Consider the following 22,466-nt stretch of genomic DNA (forward strand, 5'->3'; position numbering starts at 1 on the left):
CAGCTCCTTTCAGAAACTATAGGCTTTGATTTCTGTCTCTAGGATCTCCTTATTAGAATATATGTCTAAACATGTCTCCTAAGTTCATTTAAAGGGGCAGCGGAGCCTACCTTCTATGGGGAATGACTTGGGAACTCCAGCCACGTCAGAGCCACCATGGGCTTTTCATGTGTTTATACCTACCAAACTGTTGGCTAGTTATTTGCTTTAGTTACTCTATTTCTCTGACAAAATTCACACTGTGTTTTATTACTTAAGACACAATGCTAGTGACCACCATGCAGACTGTAGGATCCACATTCGTGACTTTAATAGAATACCTTCATAGAACAACTTGAAAACGCAAAGCCTTTAAATTTTCCTGCCTCTTGTTCAGCAATTGCTAATAATCAGGGGGCCTCATCCCATTCTAGTCACTTTTCATTTCATCCACACCTTTAAAGAAAGACTTTAGAAGAACCTTTAATAAGATCCATTATTATGGAAATGGCAAAACATCTGGTAAGGAGTTTGAAGTCCAGGCAGGTTATTATGAAAGTGGGGCAGAAGAAAAGCTTCTGATAACTAATGAGAGTTCTAACAATGCAGAGATAATCAAAGTCGTCTTATGATATTTCTAGCAAGATCTCTACTTAATGAATTTTGTATTTGAACAAGGGAGATACTTGTATTATAATAAGGAAGATGAGAAGGACTCAGCGAGTCAATATTTTTCTCTAAATGCATGAGAATTAATGAACAGTGATAATTTTTTAACCACATAGAATAGAATAAAACATTCTAAGTGCATTTTCCTTGCTTCCCAGTATTATCTTGGTCCTTATTTATTGTATTAATTTGTGAGCATACCAAATTAAAAACTGTTTAAAATTGCCTGTGTAGACTACTGTTCAGAAGTTACACACAATGGCAATGTTTACATCCACACTCAAACATTCACACATGGCTATGTTTGAAGCACAGATAGCTAATGTTTCTATTTTTTATTATCTCTAGCACTGGTGCCATGCCATTAAAATAATAAGCAAACGGTTATGTGAACTACATGGTGTAAAACAAATACAGTCATTTCCTCATTCTCCACAGTCAAGCTACCAGAAGCCTCAACCTGTGGGCATTTGGAAGAACTCAAAACGAGACATGAAATGACTGGCAAGCATTCTTGCACTGCTTCTCAAGGAGAACAATGTGAGCGCTCTGCTCTCCCCTCTAGGATGGAAGTTAATCCATTCTGCAGTGAAGGAGAGCTGGTTTCTTGGATACTTCTCCACTGCTATGCTAGAGCACAATGAGCTTATAAAAAGGAGGCATTTCCTGTGGGCTTCGTGGTTTCAGAGGCCAGTACAGTCCATGACATGGCAGGGAGCATGGCAGCAGGTAGGCAGGCATGGCACTGGAGCAGTAGCTGAGAAGCTGAGAGCTTTACATCTTCATCCAAAGTGAGAGATGGAGAGAGACAGAGACAGACACCACACACACACACACACACACACACACACACACACACACACACACACACAGAGAGAGAGAGAGGGAGAGAGAGAGAGAGAGAGAGAGAGAGACAGACAGACAGACAGACAGACAGACAGACACAAACAGAGACAGAGAGACACTGAGACTGGGCACGGTATGGGCTTTTGAAGCCTCAAAGCAAAAACTTCAGTAAAACACCTTCTCTCATAAGGCCACATCATTCCGAAACAGTTTCACCAACTGAGGCCCAAGCATTTAAACATATGTGCATACAGGGGTCATTTTTATTCAAACCACCACAGCTAGTCTCTATGTTCCACTGGTAACTTCTGGAAATTTTCAGATATTAGAAATAATAAAGAGGAGGAAACAGGTTATAAACTTACACATGGAGAAACAGTTATGGGGTGGATGACTTGACTTTACAGTCTGTCAGGGAAGCAGCCATCAAAATTTCCAGGAGCGTCTATTTTGCTGTAATCCAGAATGTGTCACACGCAGCTCTAACCCCAAGGGCACATCTCTATTAAAGTAATAAACTCTGCTAAGCACGCAATGCGACACTGATTCTCCCTGCAGTGCCTCTTGTAGGAGGGTCATGAGTTCCTGGCATGTGAACAGCTGCTATCATCTTCTAATTTCTTTGAAGTTTTACATTTTCCCTTAAACATTTCTCTGAATTTCACAACCTGATGCAAGTATGTATATGATTTTAGTTTAAATTTGCTGTCTTTCCCCCTTCCTGATATGCATCCCTAACTCCTGTTGCAAAATGTAAGTTTCTAGAAATAAGCTGTGCTGAGCGCAGTGGCTTCATATGCTCTTTGGTTCACTCAGCTGCATAAGCAATTTTGAGAAGGCAGGGAAGGCTGACATAGGATTCAGAAATAGTTCCCCAGCAACGGCTAAGAAACGAGAACAGTCTGGGAATTAAAAGAATGTATTTCAGTCAGTGGGAAAATGCTTTCACATATTTCTCCCTGTATCAGGAAGAACTTTAAAAACGACATGCAATTACTATTCTGGAGCCTGTTGTTCTCCAGCATAGTGCAAAGAATTCTTTATTTTTTAATTTACTTCCAATACAGACCGTAAGTGTAACATATGCTTACCTAAATGACTTACTCCTTAACAGAGTATGTAGACTACATCTCAGCAGCTTTGTATTTTATCTGAGTTTTAAAACATGAAACATGTTTGAGGAGTAAGTTATTCTAATGTAGTAGTGTACCGAAGGAAGAAGGTGGCATTATCATGCAGGTGACAAGATAATACAGAATACAACCCGCTTCTTGCTAAATCAATATAATTATACCTTAAGTAAGAGGATAAGTAGTAATATCTAAGAAAACTTATGGACATCTCAAGATACTAATATTTAATTCTCAGAGGGATAGCAATATTCTAAGGGGTTTTAACTTGCACTATACAAAATAATAATGTAACAATTGATGCCTAGCATTTGCCATGCATAACACCATTCTACTGTCTTTAACCTGGTCCTTAACACAGGGATACATACATACATACATACATACATACATACATACATACGACAGTGTTATATCCTCTGTGTGAGTGTGTATCACAGTGTTATAGACTGTATATATATATACACATTTTATATATACGTTTTATATATATATAATATTCTATAGCCAGATATGTGGCAATGTGACTCTGAATGATTCAGAGCAGTAGAGGTAAGAACAGCATCAGCAGGTCACTCAGCACAAAACCTTGCTCAAAAGTCCCTTATCAATTGGTCATAAACACCAGGAGTTCCTGAAAATGAGAAGAAGGAACAGTCTTGGCCCCCAGGAAGCTGATATTTTCTTAGTCGAGGAGCCCCAGAGTTGAGTCTAAGTATCAAATGCTTGCCTTTCCCATTACGCTATACGTTCAAATAATGTTGCAGCAAAGTGCAGCAGTGCTTGCCAGGTCACCTATATTGACACACATCATGATGGATGGGGGAGGGGTTCATTGTTTATGAATATGAAAAGTGCTACTGCTCTGCATGGACAGCTTTAAGACAATCAGGCAACTAAACGTCTGACACGGAGCTTGTATGTGAGAAGGGCCCGTTTTACCCATTACTCTACCTGTGGACTGGAGCAGGTGGGGTGGGACCACCCCATGGGCAGGGGAATAGTCCACTCAGTGCCGGCAGCGTTCTGTCAGGACAGAAACCACAGATGACCCAAGAAGTGAAACTGCCTTGGGTAAGGTCGTATCTCGCCTTCTGGAGGCCTGCTTTGTAATTTGATCTTCACGCCAGTTTTTGCATTATGGCTCCAGCATGAGCTTAGGTCTCACTAAAACACTTAAGGGCCAAGTGCTTCCATATCCACTGTGAAGACCCAGGAGCTGGACACACTAATCCTTTCTTGAGGATCAGGAAATTTACATAACTTTTCCCCGTTTTATCACCATGAGGGAAGGTAGTAGGTAAATAACATATGGTTTTTAAGTGACACTAATCTTTAATTGATGAGACAACAGTAGGTTTTACATTTTCCCTTAAACATTTCTCCGAATTTCACAACCTGATGAAAGTATGTACATGATTTTAATTTAAATTTGCTGTCCCTCCCCCTTCCTGATACGCATCCTTAACTCCTGTTGCAAAATGTAAGTTTCTAGAAATAAGCTGTGCTGAGTGCATCCTAAATTTTGGTGTGGATACAAGCATAGATTCTTTCTGAATAATTGGGAAAATACTGCTGTATTTTCATGTTTCTTTCACTGTATTTATGCATTTTGGTATAGCCATTGTGCTAAGTTATTATAAAGAACTATGAGTTCCTAAAACTAGGCCCATACCTCCTGATACAGCTATGTACTAATATTTTATTTTATTTCTTATGGAATTGGGATTGAAACTAGGACATCATGTATGCTAGGCAAGTATATAATAAAAGCTGCTGCTTCTTGTTCTTCTTCTTGTTCTTGTTCTTCTTGTTCTTGTTCTTCTTGTTCTTGTTCTTGTTCTTCTTCTTGTTCTTCTTGTTCTTGTTCTTGTTCTTCTTCTTCTTCTTCTTCTTCTTCTTCTTCTTCTTCTTCTTCTTCTTCTTCTTCTTCTTCTTCTTCTTCTTCTTCCTCTTCCTCCTCCTCTTCTTCTTCTTTGAAAATATAATGCTTAATGCCACAGAATTAATTCAGGTTTGTTTATAAGCTGAGTTCATCAACTGCTTCATTTTATACGTGCTTTGCCAATTTTTTTCTCAGATATTTTACATATTTGGTGAGTAATGTGCTACTCGCTTATTAATAATTTGCTGATATCTTTTCCAACATTAAGAAGATATCTGAATAGGAATGGCTATCTTAATTCTCACCCATCATACCTGTGCTAACTTTTGGGACCACGTTACACAGACCCAAAACCTGGGAAAGATCACAGCTCAGAAATTCAAATAATGACACAGATTTGGAAAAAAAAATCTTAAAGTATGTTCCAGTGAAATCCTAAAATACCTTCTATCTCGGAAGGCAACCAACTCAGTGGTTTACAGAATTGTGGGCTCTTGCTGCTTACTGAAAACATCGCCATTACTAAATATACTTATGAAAGAATGAGAAGGAAGCAATCTGTATGTGCAACTTATAAAAGCCAGCTGTGGGAAATCTCCATGGTAACAGGAAAATACAGTCGGCTTAGTTCTCTGTGGCATGGTGGAAGGATTATTAATTTAATGAAGGCAAAATGCATAAGATAGCCAAGAACAATTGCACAATAAAGTCCTCAACCAGTGCATGAAAGGAGAGCAATTGAGATGGAGGATAAAAATTTGGATCTTTCCGCTGGGCAGTGATTGAAGTCACTCTTCCATTAGGAAAACAAGACATGTAAAAAGTAAAGAAAAGATGATGAGTCAATCATGATTATAACATGGGAAGAACATGCATGAAGAGTGGCTTTGTGTCAAAGTTAGTTTTGTTTATAACCTGTTTACTAACTCATCACTGCATAAAACCTACTGTATTTATTTAAAAAGAAAATGGAGATAAAAAGATGGGGAGGGGGGAGAATTTGGTTAGGTAACTGCCCTCACAAAGCAGATGCATGTGGATTTACTAGTTTACTTTAAACAGTTACTGAGTAGGCCTTGGTGAAAGAAACAGTAGGTATGGCCTGGTTTTAGGAACTCTTAGTCCTTTATAATAACTTAGCACAATGGCTGTGCCAAAATGCATAAATACAGTGAAAGAAACATGAAAATACAGCACTATTTCTCCAATTATTCAGAAAGAATCTATGCTTTTATCCACACCAAAATTTAGGATGCACTGAAAGTTAAATGGCAGAGGTTGGTGAAACGATGCCAAAGTCATGTTCTTCTTAACTGACTAGAGAGAGATTAGTAGACATAAGAGACATTTAAGTAAACCATGACATCAATTAAAACCAAAGAACTGTAGCATAATTGCATTTCTAAAATATCTGCTGCAGGGCAGAGGAACATTAAAGGTCACACAGACTTATTAAGGGACACAAACCAAGAAAGCCAGAGAATGTCCTCTTGGGGTTAACAACAAAGAGAATTACTGTGGAAATCTCTCATTTTCTCAACAGACACCTCACAGGGTGCTAGAGGGAACATTTCAGGACAGGGCGGAGAGGGCGCTAAGTGGGCCTGTCCCTCACCGTATACACTCTGTTCTCAGTTTGTGTCACTGAAGTCGTATGAGAAGAAGCCCCAGCTTCACTTTAACTCAGGTGAAGCAGCCTCGGACTGCAGCTATTGACAAACTGATACAGAACAAGTGTTTTTTTTTTTTTTCATTCTTTTAAGTAGCAAGGTACACAGAGTTCGCATGGAGCCACATTCCCATCTCCAAGTGGACACTGAAAGAAAATCCACTTAGTCAGGAAAGCAGAGACGCCTTTTTCCTAGCTAGAAAGCTTTACCACAGAGGTTGCTTGAACCTCTCCAGCTGTTGCATGTTTCTCAAATACTTTCCTGCCATCCCGGGTTACCTAAGCACTCAATAAACACTCTTTAAATGCACCCTGAGTCCTATACCTGGGCCAACAAGCTTTCTGAAAGATGAAGGCTCTGAAGATGAAGAGGTAGGAATCAAAGTGACTATGTGAGTGCTTCATTATCACCTCAATATATCTCACTTGAAGTACAAATTGTTACTTCAAGGGAGAAAGTGTCATCAATCAATAAAGGCAGTGTTACAACATTCACTACTTTATCCTCACTGTCATTTTCCATCTTTCTTCCTGTTTTTGAATGAGTCTCATAGGACTCGAGATATGGCCAAGCTGGCAGAACAGTGAGCTAGGACGCAGATATCTTCTGGACGAGGCAAGTCTCATCTTGGTGTGTCAGGGTAGCTCTTTTTTACATACTTATAATGCAGGGATTTCTACTATTTGTATTGTGAAGTGTGTCATGGTCCATTCTTTATCTCAATTAATACAGGTAATAAAATAACCAGTATTTGTGGTCTCATTGACCTGACAATGTGTTAGTCTTAAATCCGTGATCTCCATTGATCCTTTCACCAGTTAATGTAGGAAACGGCAGTTGCTGTCCTGCTTTACAAGAAAAAGCCACAATGGGAGGAGTGTTATGTAATCTGCTTAAGAAAGTTCTAGTGCTATCCTGTAATAAGGCAGATACATGGCCCCCTTCTCCTTGACGGAAGAATTTTAGTTGGTTGGACACTCAAATCACACTTTGAGTCTTCCTACTTCCTTACTCATCACTTAAGAGTTACTGAGGAATAATGGCTTCCTCTTGTGCTAAAGAGATCATGTAATTAAACAAGAAAACAAAACGAGATAAAACTCAATAGCTGCTATCACTGATAGATGAAATAAACAACAGTCTCGGAGTTGGCCAATGGCAGCTCTGTAAATGTAAGTGTGAAGGACCAACATCATTCCAGCCCAAAGCTGAATCGGAGAGCAGTAACATTGGTGATGTTAACAAACGTTTGTATGTAAAAATCTTTCATGTAAAATCGAGAATGGAATGTATGAGGAATTCTGGGACAGGGAAAATGCAAGAATTTTCTTTCAGCAATATCTGATACGGCTTTGAATAAACCATAAAAATGGTCTCCTCTGGACTCTGCACTAATTGTTTTCCTACTACATAGCAATGGATGCACAGTGTGAATAGAGTGAAGAGGCTGCGACAATCGAACACCACTCCACCTCAGGGGCAAATGGTCCTCCTTAAGGCTATGTTGGAAAGCTTGTAGGCCAATCTGAATTCCAGAGGGATGAGTACTGGGGCTGATTAGTAATGTCTGCAGGAGCCAGGAGGAAGCTGGTTCCCTCATCAACAGATGCTCCCAGAGCAATCAATCCCACTTCTGACTTCCACAGCATAAAGCGTCTCAATGTAATCCGAATTTCATGTGCATTGCTATACAAACAGCATTCTGATAGCTAGGAATCTATGCACTATTTCTGGTTGCTGATTTATTCAACTGGCATGATGATTCTTTTGGAAAGTAAACACTGATGGGCAGTAGCATCCACTCTCAGTTCATTAGACCAGTTTTCTAAACACACAGGCAAGTCTCAAATCAGTACAGTCACAGAGATGAATTTTATGTGACTTCTTATAAATTGAGCACAAGGATGGCGTTTTTGTTAAGAAAATAAATCTATTGGATACTCTAGACGTAAAAAGAAAGTTAATAAAATGCAATCTTACCATTTCAAATAAAACAACGTCCTTTCTTTAATTTGCCCTCATATTTGTTAGTTTCATTCCAGGAATAGTTAATTCTATACAAATGTTCTCTCCTGCCTCTCACGAGGTTTAAAATCAGGTGGCAGCTGCCTTAGTAGGTGCTGCTGCTTGATCTATCATTTTGTGATCTGACTGATACTTCCAGAAGTGTTTTAAATTATTTAAATATTTTTTGAGAATATATAATCACAGAATCTCTCCCCTTCTTCCTTCCACACCTTTCCAGAATACCCCTCCTTGCTTGCTTTCAAATTCTGGCCTCTTTTCTTACTAATTTTTGTTAGATGTATATATACACACACACACACACATATATGTATGTATGTATGTATACATATATTTCTAAATATAACCCACTCAGCCTGTATAATGCTACTTGTGTGCATATTTCCAGGGCTGACTGTTTGCTATTGGATACACTACTGGTGTGTTCTTCCCTGGGAATAACTATTTCTCCCACTCTTAGCATTTCGTAATTGTCTGTGGGTTATTTATTGTGGAGGGTTGAGGCTGCAGCATCCTTTTCCTGTCCACTCTGTCATAGTTATTGTGGCTCTTGTGCAGCTCATGTTTAGGGTGTCAGGCTGGTGAGGCTTTATGGGGATAACTCTGCGATCACAGAAGACAGAGGAATTCCATAGTCCTCTGGCTCTTCCTCCCTAACCCACTTTTCACATGTTCCCTAAACCCTATATTCTGGTTTGCCTTTCGAGCACTTATCAGGCTGTTCGTAAGCCTTAGATGAGGGGTACGCTGTGGATGTGGTCACTGGGACTAGCCCGCACAACTCTACATTTCCCTTGGCTATGGTTTTTTTTGTAGTGGTCTCTAGCTGTTAGAAAGGGAAACTTCCTTGATGAGGAATGGGGATTGTTTTTATTTAAATGAGAATAGTGCTTGATTTTAACCTTAGTTCTGAGTCAAGAATGCTTTCCTCATCCAAATACACACAAAGAGTACTTCAAACTAATTCAGCAGTCATCCCGCAGCATGCAGGCTACACGCATGATTCTCGGTTACCTTTCGAACACTCGCCAGTCTGTTCATCATCAAGGACTCCTCTCGGTCATCATCATCGTCCAAGTCAAGCATGGGCATGCTGAAAGGGTCGATGATGCTGCAGCACCTGGAGCCTTCGTCTCTGGGATCGAAGGGGTCCACGATGATGGGCTCAGTGCCTTTTATCTCACAGCGACAGAAGGGGCAGCCTTGGCCATCAGACTCCTGAACAATGGAAACAAAGTGACTGGGTCAAAACCGTGTGAAGAAGTCTCGAGGTTGTATATCTATAAGATGTTTCACAAGTTTGTGGGTCAAGGGTTGGGATGTCTTTAAGAAGCAGTTGAGTAAAATTGGTTATAAGACAACAAAACATATAATGAGACTTGGCATTAAATTAACCAAAAAGCAACACCCCCTGCGCCCCTGCAAAGCTTGATCTGCTAAAGGAGCTTAACTTAATTCTCACAAGTATTCATTTGTAATTCTAATGAACAAGGCTTTTTAGTCCTCAGATACTGAAAAATGAATTATGTCCCTCTTCAAAACAACAATGCTAATTAAATATTCCATAAAAAGAACATCTTGGCAAAATTAAAAATGAAGAAAGCAATAATAAATAGTAATCAAAGCAACCTACTTGAAGTCTACATTGAAAAAGTTCTTGTGCATATTAACTGTGGGTAAATATTTCTGCTCAAAGCCACTAGGGTTTGTTAAATCTTGATTAATAAGGAATGAGCCAGGAAAATAAAACAGTCTTGAGAAGTAACCATTTATGGTCTACATCTTACAAATTCCCTAAATGGCACATGCACTGGAGGCCTGGAGGCTCAGTTATTAGTCTTCAGTGTAGCCTTTGAGACAAGAGGTTTAGTGGAGAACAGTGAGAAATACTTGCGGGTCCCCACGAAGGTCTTGTTAGAACACTACCCGCTTCAGATCTTTTTCTCTGCTTTCTAAATGACAAGAGGTAAACAGTCTTGCTTTACCACTGGCCCAAAGCAGCGAAACCAACCAGCCACAGCCTGAGCCCTCGGAAGCCGTGAGCCAAAAGGAAGCTTTCATTTTTAAAGTTGATTTAGCTCACAAAGTTTTGACCCATCAGCAGGAAGTGACTGTTGCATAGCCTGTTTTCTTGACTTGTTCATGTGGAATCTAAGACTGTAAAATATGAAGTATCTCCCAGCTTGGCTTTCAAATCAGAGGCTACAAGAGATTTGTTCAAATACTTTTGGGATAGAAATGCATTTTTTTTGGCGATCGTTAGAGGTTTTGTTCAGCTTTCCAAATGCATGTCTCTAAGCTCTACCAGCATTAAAAATTCACAGTTGGGAGCAGACAAAATAAGATGCTTTCTTACCCTGTTGTCTAGAGACAGGAGGTAACAGGTATTCACCACTCTGCATTTTAGTATTATACAATGAATTTAGTATTACATTTTAAAATGTCATTTTTTAAAAAAGTTGAATGGACAAACAGGATGAATTAGCAACATTTCTGAAGACAAATCTACAGAACCCAGCCTGTACTTGACTCAGGCCTGTTGCACTGTACCCACTTGGCCTGTGGTAAGTTGAGTCACCTGCCTTCAACACTGTGGCTTCACAAACCTTGCAAAAGATTGTCTTCCTCTCCTTTCACTCCACAGATAGTAGATGTCTGCCTTGAGGAAGATACTGCTGACCTATAGCTTTCTTTAACGTCTCTTGGATTAACAAAGTAAACACCTTAATGTATATTATCAAAAGAAAAGAAAGGAAAAAAGAAAGACAGACAAACACCTCTTTGGGTTGCTTAGTGAAAAGAATCTGCAACATCCCCTTATTTATATGCTTTTACATAATTTTTAAAACTTGGAATAGTAAAACTGTGTATGTGTGTGCGCGCGCGTGCGCGCGTGTATTTTTGAAGAGAAGGAGGTAGGAAAAAAAGGGAAGGAGGGAGGAAGGGGAGAGAGGGGGGAGGGAGAAAACAAGAGAGAGAGCACATACCAGCTATGTTCAGAACTGAAGGGCATAAATGCTCTGACCCATAGCTTCACACGATAACAAGACTGAATTCTTCCATTTTCTGTAATCTCCCTACTTTGATATTTTTAACACTGAGAAACCTTTAAAAAAATCTAATCCTTCCTATTTTGATTTGGCGGAAAGAACCGTATATTTAAGGGAACAGTCAGTTCATGTTATCATCTGGATGAAATCTCCTTACTGTAAGGGTAAAGTGTGTACTACGTGTCAATCCTGGCATTTCTGCGTATGTCTACATGAAACTGAGTCGCTCAAGAAAGTTAGCTCTCCAAGTGCAAGCTGAGAAGGAACTCATGCTTTCTGTAACAAGAATGTAGGGCAAATGAATGGAAAGCAGATTTCTGAGTGCTATGTGGACCTCTCATTCATAATGCAATTTAAACATCATGTAGCAAATTAAAATATAGAGAACAGTGAATCCATGTATGCACTGCCCAACTTGAACAACAATCAACTCGTGCCTAGTGTGTTTCCTCTGTGCCTTCATGTTCTCACCTGTCAATCATTTTGAAGCACAGTCTATACATTATATAAATTAGTACACATATATTTTAGTATGGATACCAAAACACAACAAATCTCTTAAAGATCTAAGTGCAACTATTGTAGCTAAAAGTAATTCATTCACATTGAAACACAGGGCCATATTGTTTGTTAGCATAGTGACTGGAAGGTGTAATACCTTTTATTATGTTCTTACTCCCAGGTCTATCTACACGCAGCTCTGGCTAAGGATGATCTGAACTTATTCTACCTCTTTTCTCCTAAGATTGACTGACTTTCCCTTGGAAAGAGGAGGAGGCAATAGGCAACGGCATCGTGATAAGAGGGGAAAGACTGGACATGATTCTTCCGAACCAGGACTCAAGTTCTTCCTCTAACCTTCTTACCTAGCAGTTTAAGTTTATGAAAATTGCTATTGTGTGCAAGATTGGAAAAGGTGAAAGTACATATCTCAAAAGATCCCTTCCGATCACTGTGACCTGTTGCTAGTAGCTTGGATTACTCCTAAGTGGAGAAGAATAACAGTCACTTATTACCAATAAGTGACCTGAGCATATGCACACTTTGTGGATATTAAATGTTAACAGCTACACTGACCATCCACTGTGATGGACAGTCAGTTCACACTGACTGTGGTACTTACTCTAGTATAACTTCAGCCATCACTCTGTTTCTTTAACTACTGTCATATGGAAATGAGACATCACCATAAATTTTCAAATGCTACTTTGGTTCCTCTGCCCTAGTTTCTGTCATATGGTTGATTGAAGACAGATGAAGAATGTCTAGCATAGACATATAACTCATCAGGATTGTGCATCGATAATTAAAATAATGTTCCTGTCAACATATACTTAAGCCAAGATCAAAGAACATATGTCACTGCAGAAGAAAGAATAATAAATAATTCTGCTCTTAGTCCTTAAAATGTTCACAATCTGTGAACGCTAAGAGGAAGTACTTAAGATTCCTTCTGTTCTAATTGACTCAGTAGCTTTCACTTCCCCAATGAAGAAATACTTCAAAATTAAAGGTGGAAGAAGTCACCAGTGAAGACTACAGTTACCTAAACATTACCTATGTAAGATACTCATGAAACAGCAATTCAGATTTATGTGCCACCCTTTAACACTATGAGTTACTATGTATAAAGTACAACTTTAGGAAACATCAACGAATTTCCAATGATAGAAAATATGGAAAAAATAATGAAAAAAAAAAACCAAACAAATTGGCTGCACTATAAACACTCTTATATGAGAGCCCAAGTGAACACTGCAAATACCAACTTTTATCAGATTCACCCATCAGTAACTGTGCATATTAATAGTATATATTACTCAAATATACACTATCTTATAAACATTTTATCTTAGGCATCTTAAGATAAGCATTGTACGTACAACTAACATGCTTTCAGAATTATTAGAGACACACATTGACTAACACTCAATCACTTTCTTTAGCGTGTGGTGTATGTGGAGTAGCTGGTGTGTGTTCCCAAGACCTGAGTATATGCAAGCTAGAGGTCTTCCTTTATTGGTCTGCACCTCAGCTTTTTGACACGGGGCCTCTCAGGGAGGCTACAGCTCACCACTGTGGTACATTTATGATCTGGACGTCCTAGGGATCCTCCTGTCCCTGCCCATACCCCTTCCCAGAGTCTTCGAGTTACAGACGTGTGCTGGGCTACTACAGGAATGCTAGGAAGCCAACTCAGATCCTCGTGCTTGTGCAGCAAGCTTGTGTAGCACTGAGACACCTACCCAGCCCAGGGCTGATCACTTTCCATCTTGTCACAAACACAATAAATATGGCAGGCCCCAGGACATAAGTATCCTCATGGGGATCTCACTGTGGAACATGTTTCATATTCTTTCCATGTGCCTAAGTGTTTTATCTCTACTAGTCATTTGCAATTTATATCATCTTTCTATATTTTATATAGTTTGAATCACCACAAATATTTTTATTAATGATGGCTATGTGAAATAATTATATCAGAATAAATAGATGTAAGAGTGGGTCACATCTTTATTAAACATTTTCACATTACAAAGACTTTAATGATATTCTCTTGTTAAGACTTGAAAGAGCGAATGAACAATGCATGTTCCATCATGAAGGGGACCTGAGTTTTGGTATTTTATAACGGATGAGGGGGAAGACACTGGTAACCTAAAATCTTACAGCCTTGATGAGGAAGACCTAGAGAATTATACTGTAAATCAGAATGTTCCAGGGCATTCTGAATTACAGCATCATGACTGGCTCCTTACCTACCATACACTGGGTAGTAAATTGCCTTATTTGGTGGTTTAAGGAAATAATGCACCACTTAGAGGGTACCATATGATCTGAGTTACTAACGATTAAGTGCGGTTAACTGGTTGAAATCTTCACAAAATACTGCACAAATTCCCCTTGCAAGTAAAATACCTTGGAAACCAAGCAGATGTGCGCACTGAGGGAAAGTAACAGCACCTGCAACAGAACAGTTCTGGAAGAATACCACCTTTTCCGGAAGTGAATATGACTCTGAAGGTGCAGAGACATTAGTACACACTGCTTATCCATAACTAGAAATAAGGGGAGTCTGCTAAATGAAGCTAGCTAAATGGCTTTTATAAATGCATTTATACATTAACTCATTTGTCTTACCATACCGTCATAGTCTGCATTCTAATTTTCCCAGCAAGAAAGCTGAGGGTTTACACAGTCTGATGAAGGCCCCACTTAGTTAAGCAATTGTGCAGGCCATCAAGGCAAGGAAACCTGTTTCCAGAGCCTACTCATTTTGTCCTAAGACTTTAGTATAATAAGGTAATTTACCGATCTCAGGTCATAGGCTAGGGAAAGTTTTACATAGGCTTCTGGTCATTACAAACAGGAAACACTTGGGTTCAACTGTTATGCTCAGGCTTCAAGTTTGAAAATGAAAGAAGCTATGACAGTCAATTATATCAGAATATTCTGTTCAAAGATTCAGTTTCCCCACAGGATGGTGGACAGCTCATCTCAGCAATCACAGCACTCAGTGGCATGACATCAAGAGCCTTCATCCTAAAATCTGATGCTGAAGGCCAGGGCAGTGGTTCTCACACTGTGAGGCCCCCTTTGGGAGTCACATATCAGATACTTACATGACGATTCATAACAATAGCACAAGTACAGTTATGAAGTAGCAAGGAAATAAGTTTATGGTTGGGAGTCAGCACAGCAGGAAGAATTGTGTCCAAGGTCCCAACCTTCAGAAGGTTGAGAACCAGTGATCTAGAGTATCAGTCACACTGCCCTGAGTTTATAGTCACTAGACTTTTAACTTAATGTTACCAAACTTCTACACGACCCAAACCAGAGAGACCCACGAGGTAACAGAGATGGCTCCGAGGTTAAGGGTACGTATTGCTCTTGCAGAGAAGCAGGGTTCAGTTCCTAGCACCCACATGGTGCTTCACACCTGCCTGGAACTCTAATTCTAGGGAATCTAGTGTCCTGTTCTGGCCTTCACAGGCATCAGGAGTAGCCGTGGAACATAGACATACATGTAGGCAAGCCATTCGTACACATAAAATCAAACCAATTCTTCAAAAAGAAAGGCCCGCATTAGAGTGTTAATATCCACTGAGAATGTTTCTAAATGTCCATTTATGTTGTCATCTGGATATTGTGAAATGGGGAGAAGGCATCTATTTAGTTAGTAGACTTTGTTCTCCAAGATCTTGTTCTCTCTGGAGTGGGTGAGATGGCTCAGCAGGTAAGGGCACGTTCCTTCAAGCCTGCAGACCTCGAATGGACACAGCTTGCTGAAGATGAGTGGCACTTATCTGTCATGCCAGCACTTCTGTGACCAAATGGGAGGATGAGACAGGGGACTAGCCAGGATCTCTGGGGCCCGCTAGACTGGAGTACACAGCCGGGCACAGTCAGGAGGACCCCCTCACTCTGCAAGGTGAAAGGAGAGGTCAGGTTCTCCCAGGTCCTTGGACAGACACCCTCTGCCTCACCCCTGCCCCGTCTCTCGGGCCTCTGCACTCCTAGTCAAGCCTGCTCCATTACTCTCGCTCAGGGTGTCCCTGTAACATTTCTGGTCAGAACTCTCAGCCCCTCCAGGGTAAGAGAAGCTCCATGCTCAGTATTCTTAAAGGCAAACATTTTTTTTTAAACTTCTTGTTAAAAAGTTTCAATAGAGGCAGAAATTTGGATGATGCTTTTAAAAGAAATCAGAAGAGTATCCGTCTTGCCTAAATGTAAGCAGTGAGCTGAATTCCTGCCCCTCCCTACAATGCTCTTTTTAATCACATGATATTAAAGCCACACTCATATATTTGCATGTATTCACTCTTTTCTAAATTACCATTTTGGACATTGTAAAGTGTTTTCTTCAAAAGTGTTTGAAGAAAAATACAGAAAAAAAAATCACAGGAGAAATTTATTTTAATTAAATTAAAGCTCTTGGTAGCAATTCAAACCACAGCTGCCTAGCATGGACAGAGGTAATTATAGTTACTTGGGACAGTTAACCTCAGCTTGGTGTCTTGTCATTTGAAAGCTGAAGTCATTTAGCAGACTCTGTAAAAACAGAGACAGAACTCCTTACTTTACATCTGTACAGTGGCCCTGCTGTATTACACCGAGGTTTATAGACCGTGCACAAAGAATGCAGGGCTGTGAGGACAACTGTTTTCTCGGTGTCTTACTGACACATGAAAGTGAGAGGGGAGTCTGCAAGCTCTGCTGACCAAGAGTGAAACAGAGAAGCCGCGCCCAGGGTAAACAGCTTCAAACGCTCTGGAAAGCTTATTATTTAACTTATTCGATATTTCATGCAAACTCTTCCATGGTCATTCAAGTTAGTAAATAACACAGATGTTTCAAAAAAGTGGAAAAAACAACCTGACACCTCTCTGGGGGCATGACTAATAGGCCATTATGACAGCAATTAAAGAGCAACCACCAACAGCCTGTACGGCTACCACTACTGTGCTTTTGCTAGGTTTGCTATTAGTTATATAGAATTTCAGTCTCTAATGAGTTTGAATTCAACCAAAATAGGGCGTCAAATGAAAGACACAACTTTGGTGAGGAATGATTTACTAAAAACGCACTTTCTTGAACACATTATGATGGTTCAATGTTCCCTGTTGGACTCTGACTGACTCATCCTAACTTCTTACAGGCATGCACTTCCCTTACATCTGTTTCATATCAGCACACCCAGGCAAGGGACTGAAAAGTAAGAGGAAACTGTCTAATGTCTGTGAATAAACCTACAGGAAAAGCAGATACTCAGTTCAGGTAATTATCAGTGGCTATTCCATCTATAAAACTTCTAGAAGTGGTTTTAAAATAAAACTACGTCTGAACTTTCTTTTAGCTGGGAGATCACTCTAGAGAAACCCGCTGCTCAAGCATACTCTTTGAAATCATAGTAAAAAGAACAGGTTTGAAATCATGGGGAGCAAATATCGAAGTGTTCAGTGTTGTTTCCATCAAAAAGTATTATTGTTGGGGAGCCCTAAGAATAGATTTTTGCTGTGCATGATTTACTTTAAAAGCTTAACTTTTTCTCTGGCAGTAAAAATGGTCAATCCCATGAAATGAAACCAACAGCTTTAAAAGAAAAAAAAAAATGACTCTGTACTGCATCATTTTGGAACCCAGGCAACATAAAAGGACAGAGAGATCTGTTACAAGCTGCACTTCATCTCAGAACTCCAGCGCCCAGAAATTGTCCAGTAAATCTGTAGCCACAGACCCAAGGTTTGACAACGTTACAGAAGGAAAGGGATGTTCGGTTGCTGCGCTCTGCTCATGCGCATGACATCAGTTCAAGCCGGTGAGCCTCCAATTGAGGCTCTAAACAGGAAGGGATTGAATGTTTTCAACTATGCTTTAATTAAAGTGATAAGACTTGTTTTTAATAAGAGAGACATTTTTAATAACATGTTGAAAGGGTCACAAAGTACGGCTGTTAGTGCACTAACTGGAAAGTTTTGCACAGAGAGCTCCTGGTCAGCAGGAGCACACTATGAGACACCTGAACTAATGTAAAAATGCTCCTCCCTGGAGTAGAAAGGTTCAGTAATTGATGTGTTTTCACTACTGAGATCCCACTGAGAAACAGAGATCCCAGACTGCCACTTTAGGAATTTCAAGCCTTGTCCAAATGACAAGTAATTTAAGAACGAGGAAAACGTGTATCAGACATCTGCAAATATTTCTTGTGGGGGCACAGTCAGTAGAATCCAGGTGTCGTGGCTGTCCGTGCCAGCAAGTCTAGCTAGCAGCAGGGGTAAATTATGGGATTCATTGGCTACAACACAGAACGCATGCATCAGTGGCTACAAGTTTTAAGATTTATTCTCAGGGAGAGAGCAGGCAAAGGTCTCTGTAAGATCCATCTCTCTAAAACACACACGCCCTGAGGCTTTCAACAGATGATTACAGCACCGTGCAGGTATAACAACCTCCTGCCTCCAACTCTCCTTCCTAGCACCTAACCTGAGAATCACATATTGAGTAGCCACCTACACGCACCTACATTAAAAGGCAGGGGCACGCTAACATCGCCAATCCATATTATAGGCAATAAATGGGTATATACGTAAATACAACCAGGAAAAGGCTCCTAGAGAATCACAAAAATTGAACCAGAGTATTTATTAAAACGCTATTTTTGTGAGGAGATATCAAAGTTAACACTGAGATAAAAATTTGCCTATGTTCCTTTAGTAGATATGTAAAATCCAACCATCAGTTTAAGGCAGCAGTACTCACTGGTGGTTTAAGTGTGATTTACTGGGATGCCTTCCAATTCCACAAACACCTTTGAAATAGTAATTTAAAATTTTTTACCTGTTATTAATTACTAGTAATTTCTCATATAACTTCTACTACTTTCCCCCTGACACTCTTTGCAGCACTTGATCATGTATGTACTTCCTCAATTTCTAAAAGTAAAACTGAGAAACAGCAAAGGTTACTAATTTATGACTACTGCTGGACACATCTACATAAAAGGTCACTAACATCAATATGAAAATGTATGCAAGACATCCGGGAACTGATTATCAGCTAGAAAGAGGAACTGTACACCCCCTGTGGAGAATTTCCAGTAATATACAGAAAAGCTGTGATGATGTGAGGGGCAGAGCTTTGACAATATAGGAGCAAGAAGCCGGAAGTAAGCCCATGAGTGTTTACATAACAGACCTAAACAAAGCTTTATAGAAAGCTGGGGGGGGGGGGACCTGATAAACAGTCCTTCCAGAAGTATACAGAATTAACACACCTTTTCTTGTTTTAACTCAGGCATACATTTTAAAACCCATCTTGGGCTACAACGGAACCCGTCCTTGTGAAGTGCGTTAAACAACAGCTTCCATTTCAGTCAGGCCAATGGAACAGGGTTAACCTGCCTAGCTCCCGGAGAGTAAGCACAGCATGTGATCAAACACGTGAATTCCCATAACATATGACATGGCCATATTGCACATTTCAGGGCTGGAGCAGAGGTAGCTGTGCATGAGCCTAACTTTATGCATTCTTTAAATAAATAAATAAATAAATAAATAAATAAATAAATAAATAAATAAAGCAAGCAAGCTTGTATTTTCTCTCAGGAGCACGTGAGAACTACAATACTAAACTGAATGCTCGAGTCATTACAGTGTGGGAAGGGACACAGCTTGGCTTCTTCTCAGCTGAGTACCTGCCCTGCTGTGGTTCAGGTGAAGGAATTCTAAATACCCCTTCCCAGGCAGGCAGTGGGGAGGGGAAAGGGCAGCAACACTTCGTGCCACTTTGTCTGAAATGCCCTAAGGATTTGATGCATCTGACTTCTACCAGCATATGAAAACTTATCGCAAGTTGTTTTCAAGAAGGCCTTGCTACGTGTGCGGAAGGATTGCCGTTCACAGAAAGAGCAAGCGAGTGCCCATCTGCGGGGAATCTTTCTTGCTGATGCCGCACCAAGTCCCTCCTTCCTCCAGCAATTCCCCGTACCCTGCGGATTCATCATCAAAATGAATAGGTAAGGGCAAGAAGTAAGGGCAAGAGTATCAAGAAAACTTAAGGTAACATATAAACCAAAAGCACACTGAAGGAGGCAGGGTTAGCGGTGCTGAACAAATTCACAGTGATGCCTGTGAGCTCACGGTGGAGTATGAAAACCTAAAGGAATACTAAATACTCTATTTTACTTCTAGTTCTTCCTTGTTTCCTTTCCTATTCTTAATGTCTCCGCAGGGAGGGCAGGTCCTTCTAAAGACTATGAAATTGTGAGTTAATATTTTTTATTGTCACTCAAAGAGTTCAACAGGCACCATCATCACCCTCTGAGGTAGCTTGTCTCTTCATAAGCCCACTGTGCCATTGCCCCTAATGTCAGACTTTCAGAGGGTTAGAAATTGAAATGTTTTGCTTTCCAAATTACATCAACATACTGATAGTTTTAACAGGGCTACATTAAAAAGCAAAACGCAAGATGGCTTATTCAAACAGTCTATCAATAGTTAAAATGGGAATTCTGTAAAAATACCCATTTTAAAGCCCCAACTTTTACAACATTTAAAGACCTACAAAAGTCACTGGGGGAAAAGAGCTTTTCTGTGGCCTTATTCTAAAACATTAAATCATTTTGTATTTAGTGACCTCCTAACCACAAACAGGAAGGAAGTTAGTCTTTGATTAAGTTTCTCAAAATTGGAAATTGCCTGTTTGCATACAAATTGCTTCTGAGATATGTTTCTCTGAATCCTCTGTTTTGGGCTCACAAAAGCAAACCATAAACAAGTGTGAGACACGAGCCATGGCTCAGGAGAAAAGAAATCTGATTGATAGCATCAGCATCAGATTCAGCTGTTCAGTGTGCTCGAAAATCTTCCCATGAGCACAGACTAAATGTGCTCACCTGGTAAATTAATATCTATCAGTGCCATCCTGAAATTAATGGCATGACAGCAGGAACTTAAGCTACACATGGAAAGAAACAAAAATACAAAACGGAGCAAAAACGTCATTTCTACACATTCAAAATAATAAGAATTTTTAAAGTAAATTATTATTTCTGATAAAACAGTTCTAAGTATTACTTCCTGAGTGGTTAAGATGTAGCAACCAAGAAAGGAGGTGTGGATGGCGTACAGAGGGGCGCCCCTGCTGCTGCTGCTGCTGCAGGGAATGCAGCCATACCTGCCATGCGGTAAGGCACGAGGTGCACATCAGATGCCCACAGGGCTCAATCTTGACGTCCTTGTCGTTCTCTGCACAGATCTTACAGAGCTGGAAAGTGGAGCCCATTTCACAATACAGTTCATATTGTTCCTGGAACGTAGGGAAGATAGGTGACGGTTAATGGTTTTCTATCATGAGGCATTAATATTGGATTTTCTCAAGTACAGTGACTTACAGGAAGTATCCCACACTTGAACTTGTCAGAATTATGTTACCATTTAAGGACAAGTCTTAAATTGATATTCACAATTTGGTCTACAAAATCAATTTTTACAACATCTGAGCTCTTGGCATCAATTTTTATATAAGTTTTAAAAAATACTCTGGGTTATTTAATGTTTTATGCTATTACTTTTAAAAAGGACTTGCTTCGCCAGTCACAAACAATACCTACAGTTCTAGAATACAAATGACTTGGCATTTTTCTTTTTCTTTTTTCTTTTCTTTTCTGTAAACACTGCACACTCATTTGACTTCACTGTCAAATTTAGCAAGTGTCGTCTGGACATTACAGTTTATTTCTTTAACATCTTTACAAATCTGATGATGAAAGATAAGCAACATCTGTTTCTCATCCATGCATGCTGCCATATTTACTGCAGTCTACAAGCATGAGCATAGCATACAGTGAAGAGAAACACACTTCAGTCACAGGCAGTCGCAGTTACGTCTCTCAAATTCAAGAGCAAGTTTCCATCTCTAAAGGACACAAGAAATACGTATCTTGGCAACAAACAAGCTGGCCGTGTCAAGTTCAGAATGGTTCACACAGGGAACCTCAGTGAACAAATACTGAAAGTTTGTGTGATAAAGAAAGCACTGACTGTTATACATAAAAAAACAAACAAAAAGAAATATTCAAGAGGTGGTGTTTATGAGTTTGTAAAACTTAAGTCATAGTTTAGTGACATAATATGTATTCAGAATAACAATGCAGGAGTCTAATAAATAAATGGCAAGTTTTACTATGTGACTATTAAAACACTGTAGTGCTTTTTTTTGCACATAGATATGCATATGTATATAAATGCCTGCATGGATATACACAAACCTTATCCACCATATCTGTCTGCTATTTAGTAAACTAAACAAGGACAAGGAAAGAAAACAAAGTGAAAAAGAAAATAAGTTATAGATGATTGAGGAGCCTGAACTTGAGAAGCTCAGAGGAGCACTGAGATGACACGACTTGCCCTAGTCAGTGTCAAACCACAATACGTTCAATAAAGAGCAGGGAACTCACTGCATTCCAATGGATAAGACTATTTCATGTGAAACTTACATAATTGAAGATGTACGTATAGTTTCATTAACTTATTTTTGTAGTACTGGGATTCAAACTAACATGTTCAAATATGTTTGGAAGGTGTTTTGCCACCTGAGGTCATGCTTAGCCCAAGCTTTATTTTTAGAAAGAGGAATGATCTCTCATTAGTATCTCTTTGTACTTATTAGAAAATGCACGATAAAACTGCTACATAATACCATGAGTAGA

At 39.6% G+C, this 22,466-nt stretch overlaps 1 protein-coding gene across 2 annotated transcripts in view; it reads right to left on the minus strand.

Moving 5' to 3' along the window:
• The window catches only part of CBLB (Cbl proto-oncogene B), a 178,444-nt gene that overhangs the window by 44,804 nt on the left and 111,174 nt on the right, over window positions 1-22,466 (minus strand). For both annotated transcript variants that reach the window (XM_084802238.1, XM_084802239.1), the window contains exons 9-10: window positions 20,930-21,061; window positions 9,219-9,422 (exon numbers count right to left, since the gene is read on the minus strand). In XM_084802238.1, the coding sequence (XP_084658364.1) occupies window positions 9,219-9,422; window positions 20,930-21,061 (336 nt within the window). The remainder of the gene's footprint in view (window positions 1-9,218; window positions 9,423-20,929; window positions 21,062-22,466) is intronic.

This window comes from Acomys minous (genome assembly GCF_964271855.1).
Source record: "Acomys minous genome assembly, chromosome: 11".
Taxonomy (NCBI): domain Eukaryota; kingdom Metazoa; phylum Chordata; class Mammalia; order Rodentia; family Muridae; genus Acomys; species Acomys minous.